Genomic DNA, 22,974 nt, shown 5'->3' with positions numbered 1-22,974 from the left:
CTTTTCTCTCTCTCTGGTGAGCCTGCAGTAAACTCGCTTACTCATTTGTTCAACCACAATTAAATTGAGGCTCAGGTATCGTTATGCTTTTCAAACTTAAACAACCCCCCATTGAGAAGTTAAAGTATGGGTTGTGAGAAAGTGCCATAGCAACAGGCGTACACTGAAGAGATTGGCGTATAATTAACCATGATTAAGGAACACTGACTGACCACAGCTAGGAGGGAGTGCTTCCTGGCTACACTGTGGGACACTTTGAAAGGATTTGCTCAGATTCTGAGCAACATTTCTCGAGGAACTTATTTCAAAAAGAAACGTTTATTGAAATGGCCCTGCATTATTTGAGAAAGCTGGAAGACATGGAGTTCTCGGAGTTTTCGTGCCTGTGTGAGCTGTGTGATTGTGGGTAAGAGTGTCTCCAATATAGGCAAGGTTAAATAGGTTAGTGTTTAACACAGCGCATTTTGTAATGTTTTCAGTTCAGTCGAAAGCTTATCACAGCTGAGAGAGCACTTCTGAACTGTAAACTCTGTTGTAATATTGTAATGTACTATGGTCAATCAGTACTGTGTGTTGATCATGAATGAATTTGCAAGAAATATTATTACATTTAGTTTTGCCACATTCCACTTATTGTTTAGGTGTATCCATAAACAGTAAACCCTAATCCTTCCATTCTTCAGTCCCTCACCCCCCAAAAAAATCATTGTTACCCAAGCTCATCTTTTCTACCCCCACCTGAGCCTAGCAGCTCAGCATTGTACTTTATTTTCCACCCCTTCAAATACAATGCCACGCCTTTAATCTCAACGCCATTCTATTTTGTACCATTTTTGTACCAAACTCTACTCCTTCCACATTAACCTTACCTGCCTACCATAACCGCAGTTCTATCCTAACCCGATTCATTCTACTTATCACTGCAGTAACTTCACTACGTCCTTCCACCTGAACCCCAACTCTACCTTCTATTCCATTCCAAATTCTACCCTTCTATCTAAGCAACCAGTGGCTGGGGTCCAATGCCAACAAATAGTCGTCCCTTGCCAGCAAAATTCAACACCAGTATCTGCTCAGGTAGCAGGTCACTGATTACCACATAACTGACATCACAATATCAGTGACATCTCAGAATAATTAGTCCCAAATTTAGGACAGGATTAATTGAGCTCGAGCTACAACTCTTGATCACTATCCATTTCTCCTGCTGGTACGTGTCCATAGATTTTTTATCTTAACCATGATGTCCCATTTGGAATGCCCTGCCTATTCTCACATTTGAATAATGATCTTTTGAATGAGGGTGTCGGGAGGTAACCAGTCAATTTCCTCAAGATTGGACGAGAGACATTTAAAAACATTAGTGATTGTAATTCTGAAGTTCTTTATTGGCCATTGAGCACTTTGAGGTATTCTGTGGGGCATGACTGGCTCTACTTACAAGATCTCTATTATGAGCATTGCCTCAAGTTTGTAAGAAATCCCTGGACTATCATAGTGCTTGCATCTTATAGAGACGTATAAAATTATAAAAGGACTGGACAAGCTTAGATTCAGGAAAAATGTTCTCAATGTTGGGGGACTCCAGAACCAGGGGCCACAGTCTAAGAATAAAGGGGAGGCCATTTAAAACTGAGGCGAGAAAAAAACGTTTTCACCCAGAGAGTTGTGAATTTGTGAAATTCTCTGCCACAAAAGGTAATGGAGGCCAATTCACTGGATGAATTTAAGAGAGTTAGATAAAGCTCTAGGGGCTAGTGGAATCAAGGGATATGGGGAGAAGGCAGGCAAGGGTTACTGATTGTAGATGATCAGCCATGATCACAATGAATGCGGTGCTGGCTCGAAGGGCCAAATGGCCTCCTCCTGCACCTATTTTCTATGTTTCTATGTTTCTAATCTTAATCCCATCCTCCTTCACCGGGAGTGTGGAAGTATTGGGCTTCAAATGGTGATGCTTCTTGCTGATTTCGTGAGAATGTTGTGCCTCACTGAAGACATGACAAACAGGACGTGCAGGTTACAGGTTATCCTTTGCAATGCTGGAAATTGAAATTTGTGTTCTTCTGTTTCCAGACTGTCAGGTTTGGCAAGCATGCAAGTTTCTGTTAAACATTCCACTTTTTTAGGCACTCTCAATGGGTAGTGATAAGCACATCTCATTCCAATTGTTCCATGTTGATTAATATTGACAAGATGTGAGTGAACATAACTGCGAGAGACGGCACTTAATGTAGGAACGCATGACATCATCTTCTTAGGACTTAAAGAATGATCAGAATATCTAAATGCTAGGATGCAATTAACTGCAGAAGAGAGGGTTTTACGGACACAAGTATACTATTATCCTAATTTTTAGTGACATTGTATATAAACAACATTAAACTATACAGTAACGTGGATAGAGAGAATTGGCTAACTAAGATCAGAATAAAATTGTCTTTTTCAGGTTGGTGGCTGTAACTGCTGGGATCGTAGTAGGGACTTAATGATTCACAGTTTATATTAGTGACGTAATAAAGTACTCAGTATACTTTGTGCAAATTTGCTGCTAAGATGAAGGTGGTACAGAAGCCCAATACTTCCACACTCCCGCTAAAGAAGCAAAGAATCTGAAAAGGAACTTGAATCGGCTAAGCAAAAATTTGGCAGAGAGTATATAATGTAAAAATATGTGAGGTTTTGCACTTTGAGAGTAAGAGTAGCAACACAGATTGTTGCATTGACAGAAGGAGACTATAACATACCGAGGGATGAGGGTGACGTCATATGAAACATCACAGCACACAAATAGGAGAGAAGATGGAGTGTGGCCTTTGTGGTAAAGGACATGGAGTATGTAAAAGTAGGCAAATGTCTCTATAACTGATAAGGGTTGACAATATATAAAATGTCTGTTGTTGGTCGGTAACTAGTTTCACCTGGTTACAGCTCCCTGATGAATTCTTCCTTCTCATCTCCTCTAGTCAACACAAATATCATCAGAATTGCAAGAAGAAGCAATCAATTCAGCGGCTCTCAGTAAGCACAGACGGGCTCCAAACCAACTACCAGTCGTCTTTCAGGCGACCTCTGAGTAAGAACCTGTATTACACTGTGATATATTTGCCTATCTCCACATTATCGTGATTAGGTGATATCTGCTTTCTCTCTTCTCTGCTTAGGTCTGCTTCTGGTTTTAAGGAGCAATCTGGACTGACCCATAAGCTGGAGATAAGACTCAAATAAATTTCAGTCAAAGGGGCAGTGCATCATGTCTTAAAATTGGGTAGATTGTTAGGCTCAGATTCCCCCAATGATTTCCATGCTCCCTAAATCCTTGTTCCTTGGGATACATCTAATAAAGGAAGACACCCTTTCCCATCTGCCATGCTTTATGTCAGGTCTAATATACACAAGGCAGGTAGTTCACCACTTTTGCCCTTTTATACAACCAGGCTCAGGACTACAACTCTTAAGATATACTGGGAGTATTCAACAATTAAGGATAATTTTCCTGGATACGACTGTGAGAAAAATCCCCCTAAAAAAATTGTAGAGATTTTGACGAAAATTCTGATTTGGGATTTATTTTCTTTGTAGACAAATGTGATATTTTTTGTAGATCTTTGCACAGCATTTTGCAAAAACAATGTGAATTTCATGTAGTAAACCATGCCAATCAAAGGAGTGCAATCAAACACAATTCATCACTAAGGCATGTAAAGGAACAGGCAACCAAAAGATTGGCCCAGGAGACAGGTTAAAAATGAAAACAAGAGAAGTGGAATGGTTTTTGGGAGATATTCAAAATATTAGGCAGTTAACAAGGATATAGCAATCAACATCTGAGATGTGCAGAAGACCCAGAGTTGAAAATATATAAATGCTTTGAAGGAGGGAGTTGTTTATAGGACAAATTTGAAATTGAGCCAAAACTGCCACAATTGATCCGTAAAATTTCTTAGTGTCCTCTCAACAATATCTTTACTAAAAGATCAAAGTATTTAATCCTCAGCCAACAACAATTTGACATTTCTGATGTGCAATTAAGAAATCTTGTTTACAACAATGATCACAGCACAAAAGTATTTCATAAACACCCCCATGTTGAAAAGATACTACACTGATGCATAATGAAACCAGGAAGTGCAGGAAAAAATCAGGAGGTCAGGCAGATTCTGTGTTTCTCTCTTTCACAAATGCTACCCAACCTGCTGATTGTTTCCAGTACTTTCTGGTTTTATTTTGAATTTCCAACATCTGAAGTTTTTTTATTTTCCATTGTAGAAATTTGCCTCATCTTTCGTTTTAAACCGAGCTTGCATCTTTTCTCTCATGAATTCACAAGGAGCAGAGACTCAATAACTCACTTTGAACTCCATCTCAGATGTCCTGCCGCGCAGCAGCAAGAGGCCGTTACGCACACCGCCGCACCCCAACCCCCCAGCCATGCAAAGTGAAACCACGCAACGCTCTGAATTTGGCCCGAGGGTCCAGAGAGAACAGGCAAAAGCTGGCAGCAGAGTGAGTAGAGTGTGACTGCCATGTGCTGACATTCATTGTGGTTATGTTTCTTCGATCCCGGGGAAAGGTCCAGTGCCGCAGGAGAGTGGAATGGCCAAATTCTACCGGCCCGGCAAAACTGGTGCAGTATCACCAGTGCCTTCCACACTGTCGCATAACAAACCAATTTCTATACTCAATTCCCTGACTGATGAAGGCCAACGTGCCAAAAGCCACCTTCACAATCCTCTCTCCCTATCTATCTTTCAGGGAACTATGAAAATGTACTCCTTGATTCCTCTGCTCTACAATACTGCCCAGGACACTACTGTTCATTGTGAAGGACCTGCCAGGGTTTGACTTCCAAAAAATGCAACAACTCACATTTAACTGAATTAAGTTGAATTAGCCATTCCTCTGCCCAGCTTGTCAAGATCATTCTGTAATTGTTGAGAACCATATTCCCTGTCTACAATGCCACCTACTTCAAATGACACAAATTTGGGATTTAGTATCCAGGAACTTGCAAAAATAGCAAATTTAATTTGACAGGAGCCAGTACACAACATTGAGACCGTATAGCAATGATACCAGAAGTAGAATAGATCAGGGATTTGTGAGGGGAAGTCAGAAAGAATTAAATATAGTCACGTCAGTAGGATGAGATCATAAAAATGAGGTGGAGAGGGGTTGCAGATTAAAGACTAGATTTAAATCATGTAGCTGATGAAACTTTTCTTATTGAAGGTAGACACAAAATGCTGGAGAGACTCAGCGGGACAGTCAGCATCTCCGGAGAGAAGGAATGGGTGACGTTTCGGGTCGAGACCCTTCTTCAGACTGATGTCATGGGAGTGGGCGGGACAGAGACAGAATGTAGTCAGAGACCGTAAGACTGATGGGAGAACTGGGAAGGGGGAGGGGATGGAGAGAGAGGGAAAGCAAGGGCTATTTAAAGTTAGAGAAGTCAACGTTCATGCTGCTTTACACAAGCAAAATATGAGGTGCTGTTCCTCCAATTTGCACTGGGCCTCACTCTGACAATGGCGGAGGCCCAGGACAGAAAGGTCAGATTGGGAATGGGAGGGGGAGTTAAAGTGCTGAGCAACCGGGAGACCAGGTAGGTTAAGGCGGACTGAGCGGAGATGTTCAGCGAAACAATCGGCGAGCCTGCGCTTGGCCTTACCGCTGTAAAGGAGTTGACACCTGGAACAGTGGATACAGTAGATGAGGTTGGACGAGGTGCAAGTGAACCTCTGCCTCACCTGGAAAGACTGTTGGGGTCCTTAGATGGAGTCGAGGGGGAAGGTAAAGGGACAGGTGTTGCATCTCCTGTGGTTGCAGGGGAAAGTATCTGGGGAGGGGGTGGTTTGGGTGGGAAGGGACGTTGACCAGGGAGTTGCAGAGGGAACGGTCTCTGCGGAGAGCATAAAGAGCTGGAGATGGGAAGATATGGCCAGTAGTGGGATCCCGTTGGAGGTGGCGAAAATGTTGGAGGATTATATGCTGTATGCAGTGTTCGTAACAAGGACAAAGTCCTCCTTGTCCTCACCTTTTATCTCCTTCAACAGGATTTCCCTTCTGGCCATTTGAAATAAATCTGAGTGAAAATTTTAAAAAACTGTTGATGCTGAAAATACAAAATCAAGCAGAAAATGTCGTAAAGGCTCACCCGATCAGGCAGCATCTGAGGAAGGAGAAACATTAGTTAACACTTGAGGTTTAAACCCCTTTGCCAGAGGTTGTAGATCCTTTGGCCTGAAAGATTATATCAAAGATGCCTGACCTGCTGAGCATTTCCAGTATTTTCTGTCGAGGATTTACGTACGTCTGCCAATAATTATTGAATGCTGGTTTAGAAATGGCACTCATTTGAAGACTCTGCATTAATGATGAGCAAAAATGTCCATTTCTCTTCTTGTGCCTTGTTGATGGGTTATTTCACATTTATAAACCTATGCAGGAACAACTTCACTCTAAATCTATCCAGGCCCAGGCATTGACTCTAAAAGAACGTCCAACGACAGGCCAGAAATGTCTCAAAGATAGCGTACCGTCTAGTCGATCGAGTTCCAGAAGCAAAACCAACTGCAAGTGTTGGATGCCTGCAGCGAGATCTGGAGAACGTTTGACCGCATCAGGTGAAGCTGCCTAATACTCTGAGCTTTAAGTTGGTTGCTCCTTTGTTAATGGTGTTTTTACATACCTCATGCTTTGGAATCATATGATATGAATGTAGAGGATAGTATCAGATGCAGGAGATGGGGTAATAAGTTCAAAACTGAAAGGCGGGATGCTTTTAATGGCGGGGCATTCACAAGAAACACTACCCCGGGGCCCGCTTTACTTTCATTTACATTAATGACTTGAATTACAGAGCAAAAGTTAGCTTATCTAAGTTTCCCACTTAGAAAAGTGACCTGAGAGAAGGATACAAAGTGAATATGAAGAGGTTCCAACAGTTGTTAATTGAATTAGCAAGAAATTGGCAAATGGAGTATAATTCAGGGTGGCACGGTGGCGCAGTGGTAGAGTTGTTCCCTTACAACGTCAGAGACTCGGGTTCGATCCTGACTATGGGTGCTTGTCTACATGGAGTTTGTACGTTCTCCCTGTGACCATGTGGGTTTTCTCCGGGTGCTCTGGTTTCCTCCCACACTCCAGAAATGTACAGATTTGTAGGTTACTTGGCTTAGTATAATGATAAATTGTCCCTAGTTTGTGTAGGATAGTGTTAGAGTACGGGGATCGCTGGTCAGGGCGGAGTGTGTGGGCCAAAGGGCCTGCTTCTGTGCTGTGTCACTTGAATTAGCAAGAAATTGGTAAATGGGGTATAATTCAGGGTGGTGCAGTGGCGCAGTGGTAGAGTTGCTGTCTTACAATGCCTGAGACGGCTTCGATCCTGACTACGGGTGCTTGTCTATATGGAGTTTGTGCGTTCTCCCTGTGACCGTGTGGGGTTTCTCCAGGTGCTCTGGTTTCCTCCCACACTCCAGAAATTTACAGATCTGTAGGTTACTTGGCTTAGTATAATGGTAAATTGTCCCTAATGTGTCTAGGACAGTGTTAGTGTACGGGGATCGTTGGTCGGCGCGGACTGGGTGGGCCGAAGGGCTTGCTTCTGTACTGCATCACCGAACTAAACTGTGGACAAAGATGATGATATTCATTTTGGTGGGAAGAATGAAAGGACGGAACTTCTTTTTCATTGATGAAAGATTAGATAATGTATTATTGAACTGTGCTGGGAGATAAAACACAGAGTTACAGTGTGCAATTAGGAAACCAAGTGGAGGATTGGCTCATGGGGACTGGATTGCAAGGGTAAGGAGACCTGAATATAACGAAAACGATGGAAGTACTCAGCGGGCGAGCTAGCACCTGTGGAAAGAAGCACATTTCGGACTGATGCCCTCTCATCAAAACTCGGAAAAATTTGAGGTAAACGTGTTTAGAGATGCATCAAAAGTGATGGTGGCAGGAAAGAATAAAAGGCATTGTTTGCTTTAGGATGGAAGGCAGGAGAGAATGAGAGTGAGTGAGACGTTTAAAAGAAGGGAAGATTATCTCATTCACCTCAGAGGAATGTGTGTGCAAAGCTGACAAATACATTTTTGGTTAATAGGAGTTTGAGAACCAGGGGAGAAGGGGGCTCAGATATGGGGCTTGGATGGGCGATACCTGCTTCTGTTGCTTATGTTCTTATGACAATGCTAATGAGGGGAATGTACATTGTTCAGAGAGCAGACCATTGTGAAGGGATGAAGGCAGAGTGGGTGGATGAAAGTCTGGCAAATAGAATCTGATGTGGGAATGTGTAAAGTCATCCCTTTCAGACTAAGGAAGATAAATTGGAACAGTGGAGACTGTAGCTCAATTACTGGACTTACAGTCAGAAATCTGGACCGTTGGCCCAGTGACACCAGTTCAAATTTCATCAGGACAGAATTTAAAATAAATTTGGAATTAAAGAAATATTCCCAGTGACGATACAACAACTGTTTTTTGATTAAATCCCAACTGGTTTATTAATGTCCATCATCCACCCTGGTCTTTGTGACTTCAAACCCATTAACTTGGCTGACTCCCAACTCAGTCCAGAGGCGAGCGTGGCGTGATATATGACAAATGGTCCACACACAATGAATAAATATTAAGTACAATTTCACAGAGTAATGGGACTTGGGACTCCATTACAGAGATCAATGAAGTTTAGTGGACATAAATATATGTAAAATGAATAGATAGGCAAATTAAACGTTGCCATTTACTTCAAGGAGCACAAATATACTGAGGGAAAAAAAATGCTTTTGTAGCATAGAATATTGGTTCAAACTCTATGAGGTACCATCATTGCCAACATATAGAAAGCAAGGGACCCAGAACTTTAACATTCTGTTTCTATTCTCTAGGATATCAATGTCCCCAATATCAGCACAGTATCCAGCAACCCACAAGAGAAGCAGAAATTCGTCAGAATTTCTGCAATATGCCAGAACGTGGAAAGTCCTTACCAGATAACTTAAAGTTCGAAGGTATGGCAAATTGAGCCACAGATAAGAGCAGGGTCCAGCAAAACAGCCCTTCTGTACACCACTCAGAGTGTACTTCAAGTGGGCTTTGTATTTTTCCATTGGTTCAAGCTCAGTGAGGTAAGAGCTGGATAATGAACACCAGTTATTCACCATGAAATATTCCCATGGTCGCTACACCTTGTGTTGGAAGATATCTTGTCACATCATCATCTTCAGTTCCAGTACAACAATGGATAGAAAAGGATAAGCCTGCCTTACATTGTCATTCAAACAACAATACCAATTTACATAGCAACTCTAACTTTGAAAAATATGGTGCTTCACAGGCAGCATCACTGGAGAAAATGTATAAGCATATATTATGTATAAGCAGTGTCTGCAGTTCATTTTTATTCCATGTTGCTTCACAGGCATGTTATCAAACAGAATTTAACACAGATTAGTCAGTTAACTACAGTATAAACAGACAGGAAGACAGAGGGATTCATGGTGAATTCTGGTTTGGAGCTTACATAGGTTGAATGAAGACATAACGAACTGCAGAGACTGGTTTACAAAAATGGCACAACGCTGTAGTCACTTAGCGGGTCAGGCGGCATCTCTGGAGCACGTGGACAGGTGATGTTTTGGGTCGAAATTAAGACCGTAAATTTGTGAAATGGAGGCTCAAAAGACTGCAGATGCTGATATCTTGAACAAAAATCTATGGACTAAATGGACAATTGGCGTTTTGGGACAGGTCCTTAAGATTGACTCCAATTCCTTCCACAGATACTGCCTGACCTGCTGAGTTCCTCCAGCAGTTTTGTTTTTACTGAATACATTTGTGAATGTTCATGTTTCAGAAATGAAAGTGACTGATATCTTTAAATAGGTGTGGGACTGGGTAGGCTAAGTAAAGACATGGACAGATTTGGAAAATAAGATGAGAATTTGAAAATCATCAAGGGAAAGCTAATAGATGGGCAGCAGTTTACCTCAATTTCACGACGTTAATGAGGCTGAAAGGGTGAAATCAGTCAGCCGAGCTTTGAAACGGCCAGGTCTAGAAATAAATGGTCATGGAAATGCAGAGCAATTGGTTTCAGCTGCTAGAGGGAGGAATTGAATGGAGCTTGGAGCTGGGGCTTGTGGATGGTACTTTGACGTTGGCTTCAGCATTCCCAATACATAAAGGAGGGCAGCATTGTGGTGAAGCGGTAGAGCTACTGCCTTACAGCGCCAGAGACCCGTGTTCGATCCTGACTACAGGTGCTTGCCTGTACGGAGTTTGTACATTCTCCTCATGACCTGCGAGGGAGTTTTCTCAGAGATCTTCGGTTTGCTCCCACACACAAAGACGTACAGGTTTGTAGGTTAATTGTCTTGGTATCAATGTAAGTGTGTGTAGGGCAGTACTAATGTGTGGGGATCGCTGGTCGGCGCAGACTCGGTGGGCCGAAGGGCCTGTTTCTGCACTGTATCTCTTAACTGAACTAAATGTCTACAGATTCAGTGCTGAATGTTGGACAAGTAGTTTAACAATTTAGAAATGGCAGAGGAATTAAAGAGGCAATGCTGAGGTTCTGCTGGCTGTAATCAGTGTCTTTGTAGAAACCAACGTTTACCTGGAAATGTAATTGCCAACAAATGTTTCATTTCAGGTCTGGCGTCAACCTCTCGAGGATGGGAGGGACACCAGGCAGCACACATGAATACTACAAAAATGGCCAATACCCAGCCTGTTGTGACCAAGGCCTCTTTTTAAACTAAATTTTGATGCAAGATGACAATGTCTAAATTAATTGTCCCATTGCATCAAAATTACATTACCATGTATTAAAGTGTCCAGGCAACTATATTTTAGATGTTTCTTAAAGGCAGGCAGTAAATGAAAATTAGGAGAGATTAAGAATTCATTTTTGGCATACACTAAAAGGTAATGGCACAGATTTCCAGGTGATTCTTTGGCTTCAACTGGACAGATTATATTGGACCCGGAGAGTTCTGCCATTACAAAGAACACAGCGAGGTCAAGAAGTATACTTCACCTTTGCAACACTCACTTGTGGTTTTAACAAGGGCTGCTTGGAACTTCCAGTTGGGAAGATTCCAGGACATGCATGATATTAGTTAGATCAGTTAAGTGTAGGGACAGGTGGAGTACAAACCTTCCTCTACACTGTCCAATCACTCACAAGGTGAATACGACATGGATGTGATACAGGATACTGTAATAATCTGTGGATCAAGTAGACATAGAAGATAGTGATAGTTTACAGTTTTGCAGGTGTTTTAAAGTTATAATACATTGAATGAAATTGTTCACAATATGTTACTCTGTCACTAAAGGTGTTCATGATTTGAATACCACTTACCAAGTCGAATTTCAGCCTTTGCCCTATGCGAGACAGAAGATAATCAAGAAGCGACCAAAATCCAAGCATGGTGCGATGGACCTGCAGAGCAGTTACCGCAAAGATTACCCTGAACACAAACAACAGAAGATGGTGTCAATGATACCGGCGCAGGACAACTTGCATGTTAACCGTCATCTGCCGTAAGATCAGTGCATTGATGCACGTTAATAGCACATTGCTGAGGGGCAGTGTTGCATCTTGCAGAGGAATGTGACAAATGTTAGAACTTTGTTTTCAGTTTCTGAATAGTTCTTTAGAAAATGTAACTTAATCTTCTCTAACTCCCTCGCGTAACTATTTCCTGCACCATGTCACCCGCCAGAAAGAAGGTACTGGGAAATATCCATTTTCAAATATCAAGAAATATCAATTCAGGTTCTTGTCAAATGGTGGAAAACAGATATAGGAAATCTGAAATAAAAAGAGAAAATGCTGGAAACTTGGCAGCATTGTGAAAAGAAAAACAGAGCTAATGGTTCAGGTTGAGGCCTTTCATCAGGAATGGGAAAGAGAAACCAAACTTATTTTTGCTCTCGACCATTTCTGATAGAATTCAACCTGAAACATTAACTGTTTCTCTCTTCACAGAAGCTGCCTGACTTGCTGAGTTTTTATTTCCCAGTACTTTGTTTCAATTTATTGCAAAGTGGTGTTGTGCAACGACAAGGTCAGATACCTTGTTGACACTCACTATTAGAGTCATAGAGTGATACAGTGTGGAAACAAGCACTTCAGCCTAACATGTCCTAGCTACACTAGTCCCACCTGCCTGCACTTGGTCCATATCCCTCCAAACCTGTCCTATCCATGTACCTGTCGAACTATCTCAAACGATGGGAGAGTCCCAGGCTCAATTACCTCCTCTGGCAGCTTGTTCCCTACATCCACCACCCTTTGTGTGAAAAAATTACCCCTCGGATTCCTATTAAATCTTTTCCCCCTTCACCTTGAACCTATGTCCTCTGGTCCTCGATTCCCCTACTCTGGGCAAGAGACAGTGATATTCAAACATGTGATAAAGTTCCAATGGTCTCAAAGCAACTGATTGCATTCTATTACCAGGGAACGTTTGTAGTGACGGGTCTAAAGAATTGCACATCATTTGATTGACTCTGTCTATACTTTGAAACACTGGCATTAACATTTTACATGTATTATTCAAATCAGAATATTCAACTTCATCACATTGTAAATTTTAAATGATCTTGTTCATTTAGCAAGAACCAGTCTTTAAATTCTCTGACCAGATTTCAGTCTCCCTCAATAGTGCTAAATCTCAAGCATAAATAGATGCTGCACAGCTTTCCATTTTCCATCCATTTTGGCTTTATGTCATATACAAGGTTACTACAGTCCACATGGATGCTACCATCCAATCCTCACGTGTAATGCCCAAGACTCAAAATACAACAAGTACAAAGAGGAACACTAGATAATTATTCTTTCTCATGTTAACAAGAGAATTACAACTATTTATAGAACCAGTCTACTGGATTAGCCTCTGCGAATGCAGCATGAACACAGGTCCATTTCTTTACCAGATCACTAAAGCAACTCAATGTTCGCTGCATTGATACTTCTAGTTTACAGAGCCATACACATAGTTATTGTGGGTCTTTACGGTTGAGTGAATGCAGCTGAGGTAGCATAGGCCATTGGGGATACATTTTAACAAATATTTAATAATTTAAGAAATGGTTTTGGAATAGCTTTGATCAATGAAGCTTATCATGTAGTATAATGATGTAATATTTATGGAAAGGGTTGGAACCAAGGTGAAGGCATCTGGCCCTTGAGATTAATGTAAGGAGTGGATATGGAAAGTGTGTATTCCTGGAGCCCATTGTGAAGGGTTAGGTAGGAAGCATATGATTTTATTGATTGATATGTGGTCTGGGTAACGGGTGACACTGAGGACTAATGTGTTGGGTTGGACCCATGTGATATTTTCGGGGAAGAGTGGGATTATGTGATGTGCCTTACCAGTTTGGAAACCATCTTCGAACATTTTTCAAAGCTGAAGGTGTCCTATGAATGGAATTTTTGCTGCACGAAAATAACAATGTCTTATAATCCTTAATCCCAATGCATCTTCCCCATCTTGCAGTGCGGACTTCAACACAATTCAGAAAAATTCATATATTGGCTGGGACCCCACTCGATATCCCCGCCCTGATCCCATTAAACGTAAGAATGAGTTGAGTGTGGAAGGACTCATGGAGACCAGCACAGTGACAAAGGTAATTAATTCCTCTTGCTTTATCAGCCCTGTGGGTTGGATGCAAAGCTCCCTTTTTAGCAGTGATTTAGAATGTCAACCCTGGGCACGTAGCTCCCTTATCCTTCAAACCACGCAACCTAATAAGAGTTCACATCTTCAAGGAGCTGTAAAAAGTTGGAAAATAGGCTAAATGTGGGTAGTTCCTGGTGAAGAACTGTAACCTGCAATACATTAAGAAATGCTCCCTCCATTCACCACTTAACCAATACACTGATCACCTGCAGGCAAACTAGCTTTTATTGTTTGTCCTTAGTTGCCCTGAAAAAAAAAGAGTAGAGCTACATATTTGAAGAATCATGCCACATAGAAATGAGCCTTCAACTCACTACGTCCACACCATTATCAAGTATTCATTTATACAAATCCTACTCATTTCATTTATTCTCACCATAGTTCTATCAGCTCCTCCCATATTCTACCACTTACCCATACACAAGGAGTAATCCACAGTGACCCATGGCACTGCCCTGCACGTCATTGGGATGCTGAAGGAAACCTGAGCATTCAGACAAAAGCCATGCTGTGGAAACTCCGCACAGACGGCACTAGAGGTCAGGAATGAACCTGCGGTGCTGGAGGTACAAAACAGCAGCTCTGCTAGCTGCGTCACTGTGCTGCCCCCTACAGATTAATGGTGTGGTAGAAAAGAATGGCTTTTTACAGTAGTTAGTAATTAAGCTCATTGGCCCTGAACTCCACCTATATACAGATCAAAACACCAAGGGCAATATGACTTACCTCCCCACCCCCTCTTCCTATCAAAACTCATTACCCAGTGGCAGTCTGCTACTTACTTGTTATTTTTTAAATGATTCAGAAACAATTATCAACATTTGATAATTTAGCTTATGTGCAAACTGTGGAACACCTGCATATTAGGAACCTTGGAATAAAAATATATTATTTGTTCCATTCTCACTCCTCCAGCATCTATTTAACTTACACTATCATGGATTCCATTACCCTTTCTACCTCCACCGTCCCATTTCGTTCTAGTGTATACCAATATTACCCCAAATCTGTTTTTATATTCCCAATAAGTAATTGAATCCCATGTGGGGCGACTGGAGGGAGGCAAGTTACCTCTATTGTGTTCACTTGACATTTCATTATGTAATTGTTCACTGCATCCCAATCTTCAATCAGTTATCTATTCAGTGCATCTGTCACAGTTCATCGGTGGTGAATAATAATCTTCCTCATCCCCATTTTACAGGAGCTAGTTTTTGCCTGTTAGTTTCATTCTTCTGTACTTTATCTCCTCAGCTTGACTATAATATGAAAACTATCCCTAAAAAGCAAGAAATGCTCCGCCCTACAACGAAGCAGACTATTGGTGGCAAATTTGATCCAAAAACAGCATATGCAATATCCTACAAGGAATGGGAGCCTAAGACCAGGATACGCTATGGTGACCCTTTTGACAAACCCTACGAGCCGCCACCAGTAAGCAGCCATATAAGTTAGACATAGATTAAAGCTCGTAAACTATTCCAACAACCGTCCACAGGGCAGGTATAAAAGAGGTTAGATACGAGGTAAAGCTCTTCCCCCGATCAATTGGATTTTTTTCCAGATGATATCTCGCTACAATAATGTTTCCTGTAAAATGCATTCTTCAGCCTTGAGTGAGTAAATGATATTTTGCTGCATAGCACCATATATATGCACCTGTACTTCCTTCTGTATCCAAAGTATGAGGAGTATGATTGAACACACATTCGGTTGCTTTGATATTCTCTACTAGTGCTGTAACTTTACCATTGTTGTTTGTATATCAGGGGAAGATTGAAAGTAAATCAGTCACTGGACGCGATTTCACCCCGAAAAATGTCTGCCAGCCAAACTATTCACCTTCCGTGCAAAAGAGTACTCCTCACCACCATAATGCCTGCAGGTAACACAACTTTTTAGCATACCTAGAATGCTTACCCATTCTCGTCATAGTTTATTAGAAACTGCAAAAGCCTATCTATTTGTGTAAAAAGCCTCCATGTTTAGAAACAGCTAATGCGGTACATTTTTAAGGGGGAGTGATCAGGGCTGCCTACAGAGTACTCTCATCCAACTTGGGAGATTGTAGTTGAAGTCCAACTCCGAAGAGTTGGGTATAATAATGTAGGCTGCCGCCAAAATTCAGAAGTTAGGGTGTACTGTACTAAGCGAGGTACCGTCTTTACAAATGAGATAAAACCAATGCCCTGTTTGCCCTCTCAGTTTCTTATGAAACATGTAATTTTAAAGATCAATCGTGTCATCACAAATGACTTACGATACGGAACATAGAACAGAATAGCAGGCCCTTTGGCTAACAATGTCTGTGCCAAACATGATGCTAAATTAAATTAATTTCACCTGATCCATCTCTCCATTCCCTGCGTATCCGTATGCTTATCCAAAAGCCTATTAAATGCCATTATCGTACCTGCCTCCACCACCACCCCTTGTGTCATATTCCAAGCACCCATAACTGTGTTAAGATTTACCTCATATATACCCTCAGCTGCATCAACTTGATCAATGTTGGATTTTTAAAAATATTATTATTTCACAGCTGTATGTAGGACTTTGCTTTATATAAAATGGTTACAGTGACTATGGTAGAACAGATTATTTAAGGTACTTCACAAACTATAAAGCATGATGGGATAAACTAAAGTCAGGTAAAAAATGATAATACAAGGATACTTTTCATTAGCCACCACTAGTGGTTCAGGGTAAGTTTTGCCATTATCCTGCCTAGGTGGGCTGTCTTGAGAGCTCTTAGGTCAAGCAAGTGTGGAGGAGATAAAAACCCCATTAACCTCCATTTTTGAACACCATTGCATGTCCGTTCTCCTAAACTACCTTGAGATCATTTAGAATTATTCACTCAACATACTCATTCCAGACCGTGCACCCGATTAATTATGAGTAGAAACTAGGAACTGTGTACGCTGGTTTACAAAAAAAAGTCCCAGAGTGCTTGGAGTAACCCAGTGAGTTCGGCAGCATCCCTGGAGAATATGAATAGATGGTGTTTTAGGACAGGACCCTTCTTCAGAATCAAAAAGGATCTAATAATAATAATAATAATACATTTTATTTATATAGCGCTTTTCATATACTCAAAGACGCTTTACAGAGATTTTGAGAACATAGGGAAATTAATAAATAGATAAATAAGTAAATAAATAAATGAACAGAGAAAGGAGACAGTAGGTGAGGTGACCTTCAGTGGTTGAAGGCAGTACTGAACAGGTGAGACTTCAGCGATGTTTTGAATGTGGTGAGTGTGGGGGAGTCTCTAACGGTTTGGGGTAGTGAGTTCCATAGGGTGGGAGCAGCGATGGAGAAAGCCCTGTCCCCCCAGGATCTGAGTTTAGTCCGGATGTGGGGGGATAGGAGATTGGCAGCGGCAGAGCGGAGGGTGCAGGTGGGAGTGTGCCTGTGGAGGAGGTCGGTCAGGTAGGATGGGGCCAGGTTATGGAGGGCTTTGTAGGTTATGAGGAGGATTTTGTACTGGATTCTCTGGGGGATGGGGAGCCAGTGGAGTTTATAAAGGACGGGGGTGATATGGTCACGGATCGAGGTGTGTGTGAGTAGACGGGCAGCGGAGTTTTGAATGTATTGAAGTTTATTGATGATTTTTGAGGGTGCGCCATAGAGGAGGCTGTTGCAGTAGTCCAGACGGGAGGTGATGAAGGCGTGGATGAGGGTTTTTGCAGCTGTGGAGGAGAGGGATGGACGGAGACGGGCAATGTTTTTGAGGTGGAAGAAGGCTGTCTTTGTGATGTGTTTGATGGGTTTGTCGAAGGAGAGGGTTTGATCAAGGATGATTCCAAGATTCCGGATGTGAGGTGAGGTGGATACTGGGAGACCATCAATGTTGAGGATGAAGTTTTGGGTGGATTTGGTGAGCATTTTTGGACCAATGATGATGATTTCAGATTTGTTGCAATTGAGTTTGAGGAAGTTTGATTGAAGCCAAGATTTTATTTCAGTAATGCAGTTTGTCAGTGTAGAGTGTGTGGTGGAGGAGATGAGGAGCTGGATATCATCGGCGAAGCAGTGGAAGTTGAGACCATGACGGTGGATTAATTGACCAAGGGGGAACAGGTAGAGGATGAAGAGGAGGGGGCCAAGGACTGAGCCTTGGGGGACACCTTGGGGGAGGGGAGCGGTGGGGGATTTACAGTTGTTAATGGAGATGAACTGGTGTCTGTCAGAGGTAAGATTTAAACCAGGATAGGGCTGTGCCGGTGATGTTAAGGGAGGTTTCAAGTCGGGTGAGGAGAATGGAGTGATTTATGGTGTCAAAGGCGGCGCTGAGGTCAAGTAGGATGAGGATGTTGAGGTTGCCAGCGTCGGAGGAGAGGAGAATGTCGTTTGTGATTTTGAGGAGCGCAGTTTCAGTACAGTGGTTTGAGCGGAATCCAGATTGGAAAGTTTCATACAGGTCATTGGTAGAGAGGTGGTATTTTAGTTGGGAAGCTACAGCACGTTCCAAAACTTTGGACAGAAAGGGTAGGTTGGAGATTGGTCTGAAGTTGTTTGGAAGGTTCCCAACCCAAAATGTTACCTATTCATGTTCTCCAGGGAAGCTGCCTGACCCACTGAGTTACTCCAACAATGTGGGTCGTTTTTAGATTAATTAAGGGCTCAGTCAGTTGATCCAGCTGGACAATACATCAATAGACAATAGACAATAGACAATAGGTGCAGGAGTAGGCCATTCAGCCCTTCGAGCCAGCACCGCCATTCAATGCGATCATGGCTGATCACTATCAATCAGTACCCCGTTCCTGCCTTCTCCCCATACCCCCTCACTCCGCTATCCTTAAGAGCTCTATCCAGCTCTCTCTTGAAAGCATCCAACGAACTGGCCTCCACTGCCTTCTGAGGCAGAGAATTCCACACCTTCACCACCCTCTGACTGAAAAAGTTCTTCCTCATCTCCGTTCTAAATGGCCTACCCCTTATTCTCAAACTGTGGCCCCTTGTTCTGGACTCCCCCAACATTGGGAACATGTTATCTGCCTCTAATGTGTCCAATCCCCTAATTATCTTATATGTTTCAATAAGATCCCCCCTCATCCTTCTAAATTCCAGTGTATACAAGCCCAATCGCTCCAGCCTTTCAACATACGACAGTCCCGCCATTCCGGGAATTAATCTAGTGAACCTACGCTGCACGCCCTCCATAGCAAGAATATCCTTCCTCAAATTTGGAGACCAAAACTGCACACAGTACTCCAGGTGCGGTCTCACCAGGGCCCGGTACAACTGTAGAAGGACCTCTTTGCTCCTATACTCAACTCCTCTTGTTACGAAGGCCAACATTCCATTGGCTTTCTTCACTGCCTGCTGAACCTGCATGCTTCCTTTCATTGACTGATGCACTAGGACACCCAGATCTCGTTGAACTCCCCCTCCTCCTAACTTGACACCATTCAGATAATAATCTGCCTTTCTATTCTTACTTCCAAAGTGAATAACCTCACACTTATCTACATTAAACTGCATCTGCCATGTATCCGCCCACTCACACAACCTGTCCAGGTCACCCTGCAGCCTTATTGCATCTTCCTCACAATTCACACTACCCCCCAACTTAGTATCATCTGCAAATTTGCTAATGGTACTTTTAATCCCTTCGTCTAAGTCATTAATGTATATCGTAAATAGCTGGGGTCCCAGCACCGAACCTTGCGGTACCCCACTGGTCACTGCCTGCCATTCCGAAAGGGACCCATTTATCCCCACTCTTTGCTTTCTGTCTGTTAACCAATTTTCTATCCATGTCAGTACCCTACCCCCAATACCATGTGCCCTAATTTTGCCCACTAATCTCCTATGTGGGACCTTGTCGAAGGCTTTCTGAAAGTCGAGGTACACCACATCCACTGACTCTCCCTTGTCAATTTTCCTAGTTACATCCTCAAAAAATTCCAGTAGATTTGTCAAGCATGATTTCCCCTTCGTAAATCCATGCTGACTCGGAACGATCCCGTTACTGCTATCCAAATGCTCAGCAATTTCGTCTTTTATAATTGACTCCAGTATTTTCCCCACCACTGATGTCAGACTAACTGGTCTATAATTACCCGTTTTCTCTCTCCCTCCTTTCTTAAAAAGTGGGATAACATTTGCTATTCTCCAATCCACAGGAACTGATCCTGAATCTAAAGAACATTGAAAAATGATCTCCAATGCTTCCACTATTTCTAGAGCCACCTCCTTAAGTACTCTGGGATGCAGACCATCAGGCCCTGGGGATTTATCAGCCTTCAGTCCCATCAGTCTACCCAAAACCATTTCCTGCCTAATGTGGATTTCCTTCAGTTCCTCCATCACCCTAGGTTCTCCAGCCCCTAGAACATTTGGGAGATTGTGTGTATCTTCCTCAGTGAAGACAGATCCAAAGTAACGGTTTAACTCGTCTGCCATTTCTTTGTTCCCCATAATAAATTCCCCTGCTTCTGTCTTCAAGGGACCCACATTTGCCTTGACTATTTTTTTCCTCTTCACGTACCTAAAAAAACTTTTGCTATCCTCCTTTATATTATTGGCTAGTTTACCCTCGTACCTCATCTTTTCTCCTCGTATTGCCTTTTTAGTTAACTTTTGTTGCTCTTTAAAAGAGTCCCAATCCTCTGTCTTCCCACTCTTCTTTGCTATGTTATACTTCCTCGCCTTAATTTTTATGCTGTCCCTGACTTCCCTTGTCAGCCACAGGTGTCTCTTACTCCCCTTAGAGTCTTTCCACCTCTTTGGAATAAATTGATCCTGCAACCTCTGCATTATTCCCAGGAATACCTGCCATTGCTGTTCTACCGTCTTCCCTGCTAGGGCCTCCTTCCAATCAATTTTGGCCAGCTCCCGCCTCATGCCTCTGTAATCCCCTTTGCTATACTGTAATACCGACACTTCCGATTTTCCCTTCTGCCTTTCCATTTGCAGAGTAAAACTTATCATGTTGTGATCACTGCCTCCTAATGGCTCTTTTACCTCTAGTCCCCTTATCAGATCAGGATCATTACACAACACTAAATCCAGAATTGCCTTCTCCCTGGTAGGCTCCAGTACAAGCTGTTCTAAGAATCCATCTCGAAGGCACTCTACAAACTCTCTTTCCTGGGGTCCATTTCCAACCTGATTTTCCCAGTCTACCTGCATGTTGAAATCTCCCATAACCACCGTAGCATTACATTTTTGACACGCCAATTTTATCTCCTGATTTAACTTGCACCCTAAGTCGAGGCTACTGTTTGGGGAGATTGGGGAATTCTGCCATTGTCCTGGCCACCTTTATTCCACCCAAAAATACATTTTCTTAGTTCTCTGTTTATGGAATGTAATAACAACCACTTTTTTTGGCTACAGAACACTGCTGCACTTAATAATAGTGAAGGGCCTGGAAATGTTGCTGTGATGGTATAAACATTATGCAAGTATGCAATTAATAACAGTTAAACGGAAATCAATATGAAATAAATCCCAGATATCATTAAGGTTGTTAATAAAGTATCATGGGCTTTCTGTAGAGGGGTAAAGTACAAAAGCAAGGAAATTATGTTAAGCATATGTAGTGAGTTTAAATGCATGGGGAGTCTAAAAAACTATGATTTTCATTTTTAGATTAAAACATTCTTCTAAAATACATCCTAATTCAAATCCTACACACTATTCAAATAAGTATTTTGCTAGCTTTTATTTTTTTATTGCTATGTTTAAAAACAAAAATCTGTAACGAGAGGGAACTCTATTTGTAATTTTATGTACTGAGCTATTGTAATCTGGATTGTACTGACAGAGTGCTGGATACAGATTCGGGGGGGAATAACTTTCAAAGGAATATATATATTTGAAAGATCATGGAGAAGGTGCACCAGAGGGAGACAAATTGAATCATGTTTTTCTAAGTTTTAGAACTTGTACAATGGGCTGAATGTTCTTTCTCTATGGTCTACAGTTGTACTTTGTATCTACATCTGTTTTCTTAAAACATCTCCTCTCACTTTCCCAGTTCACCACCCTTCCCCATGTGCAAGCTGCAAGCCTACCTGATTTACCAGCAACTCAAGAACATGAAAAATTCCAACCGATCTGTGCCTGTAGCATGCGTGCAATAAGACAGCAACCAGAGCTGCTAAACCATAGTCTTGGCACAGCAATACCAAGCAAAAGAGCACTTCATCCCATCAAAGTTTATCGACATCATGTATGAGCCATCTGCCTTGAGGTTCTCATCACTAGATATTCGTCCCTAGCAGCAGTGTGGAAGCAATCTCACTATTCAGGGATGGCGGATACCACATATTCAAGACTTTTGCGGGAATGTCTCTCGGACAGATCAGCTATTACATCTCGTGTTTTAACATTGGCTAATCAATGTACATGTTTTGGGGAATTTTCTTTGTAAACACATATTTGCTTCTTCAAACCATGTGGGTGATTGCAGTGTGGTATTATTAAAATCATAGAAATCAGTAACCATGATTTTGTTCAAAAAATAAAAATTGTTGCTCTTTTAATACACCAAACAATCTTTGTTACTGAACCCTAAAATCACTCAACAATTGAACATCAGTTGTAAGAAGTGTATCATTACTGACTTGAACTTGCTGTGATGATTGTAGAATTAAAAGCAGAAGTTGCTTATATTTAATTAACCGTGGCATCATGTAGGTCAATACTCTCTTGCTTGATATATTTTAATAGCCTGTGTTAATTTTGTGCGAAAAAATGGGTTTGCTTAATGCAGATCACACCAAATGATCAAAATGCAACTTGCATATTTAAAGCAGAACATTTACCAGCTGGATACAGTTCAGCCTGCAAACTAATCAATAAAAATGAAAAGTTCATAAGAAAGACCCACAATCATACAATATAAACTTTGTATTCAAAAGGACAAAATATTAACTGATTTAAAAAACAACTTTCACTTCTCTCATGTCCCCAAAAAAATCAAACCACCTTTTGCAGAGAAATGAATAAACATCTTTCAGTGAAGTCTTTTTTCATGGAGTGCTCAGGTCCCAGTGTAAAAGTCTCTGTGTACTGAGAGCTATTATGTTTAATGGTTTACATATCCTCCACACTCCATTTGTATGCTATCTCTTCCACTGCTTTCTTTTCAGCCTGTCTGGCATACCGCTTCTTTTCAAACCCATTCGACCTGCAAATTAAAAACAATAGTGTTTTGAGGTTGAAATTACTTCAAATATATTATGTGGCAGATATCTGTATGGCATATTTTTGTGAAATTCCTTCTCATCATGCAAATGTG

The 22,974-nt window shown here is 41.8% G+C and overlaps 2 protein-coding genes across 2 annotated transcripts in view; one reads left to right on the top strand and one right to left on the bottom strand.

Annotated features, from left to right (window-relative positions):
- The first annotated feature begins 326 nt into the window (after positions 1 to 326).
- Positions 327 to 22,201, top strand: LOC144608641 (uncharacterized). The gene is made up of 8 exons (XM_078426615.1): positions 327 to 406; positions 2,967 to 3,076; positions 4,370 to 4,506; positions 6,449 to 6,626; positions 11,352 to 11,559; positions 13,527 to 13,659; positions 15,482 to 15,597; positions 21,709 to 22,201. The coding sequence occupies exons 1-8, from the start codon at positions 327 to 329 to the stop codon at positions 21,812 to 21,814; spliced, it is 1,068 nt and encodes a 355-aa protein (XP_078282741.1). The 3' UTR covers positions 21,815 to 22,201.
- bud13 (BUD13 homolog) overlaps positions 21,948 to 22,974 on the bottom strand; it is a 15,895-nt gene continuing 14,868 nt past the window's right edge. The window contains exon 11 of the mRNA XM_078426753.1: positions 21,948 to 22,863. Within this exon, the coding sequence (XP_078282879.1) occupies positions 22,770 to 22,863 (94 nt within the window). The 3' untranslated portion in view covers positions 21,948 to 22,769. The remainder of the gene's footprint in view (positions 22,864 to 22,974) is intronic.

Source organism: Rhinoraja longicauda, chromosome 32 (genome assembly GCF_053455715.1).
Source record: "Rhinoraja longicauda isolate Sanriku21f chromosome 32, sRhiLon1.1, whole genome shotgun sequence".
In the NCBI taxonomy this organism is placed as follows: domain Eukaryota; kingdom Metazoa; phylum Chordata; class Chondrichthyes; order Rajiformes; family Arhynchobatidae; genus Rhinoraja; species Rhinoraja longicauda.
Note: the sequence above shows the minus strand (reverse complement) of the source record. Positions and strands in the feature narration are given on the sequence as shown.

Coding starts and splice junctions, on each gene's coding strand:
- LOC144608641 (XM_078426615.1), top strand. CDS start 327: ATGGCCCTGCATTATTTGAGAAAGCTGGAAGACATGGAGTTCTCGGAG. Junction 6,627..11,351: donor AGAACGTTTGACCGCATCAG/GTGAAGCTGCCT, acceptor CTGTCACTAAAG/GTGTTCATGATTTGAATACC. Junction 11,560..13,526: donor CATGTTAACCGTCATCTGCC/GTAAGATCAGTG, acceptor CCCATCTTGCAG/TGCGGACTTCAACACAATTC.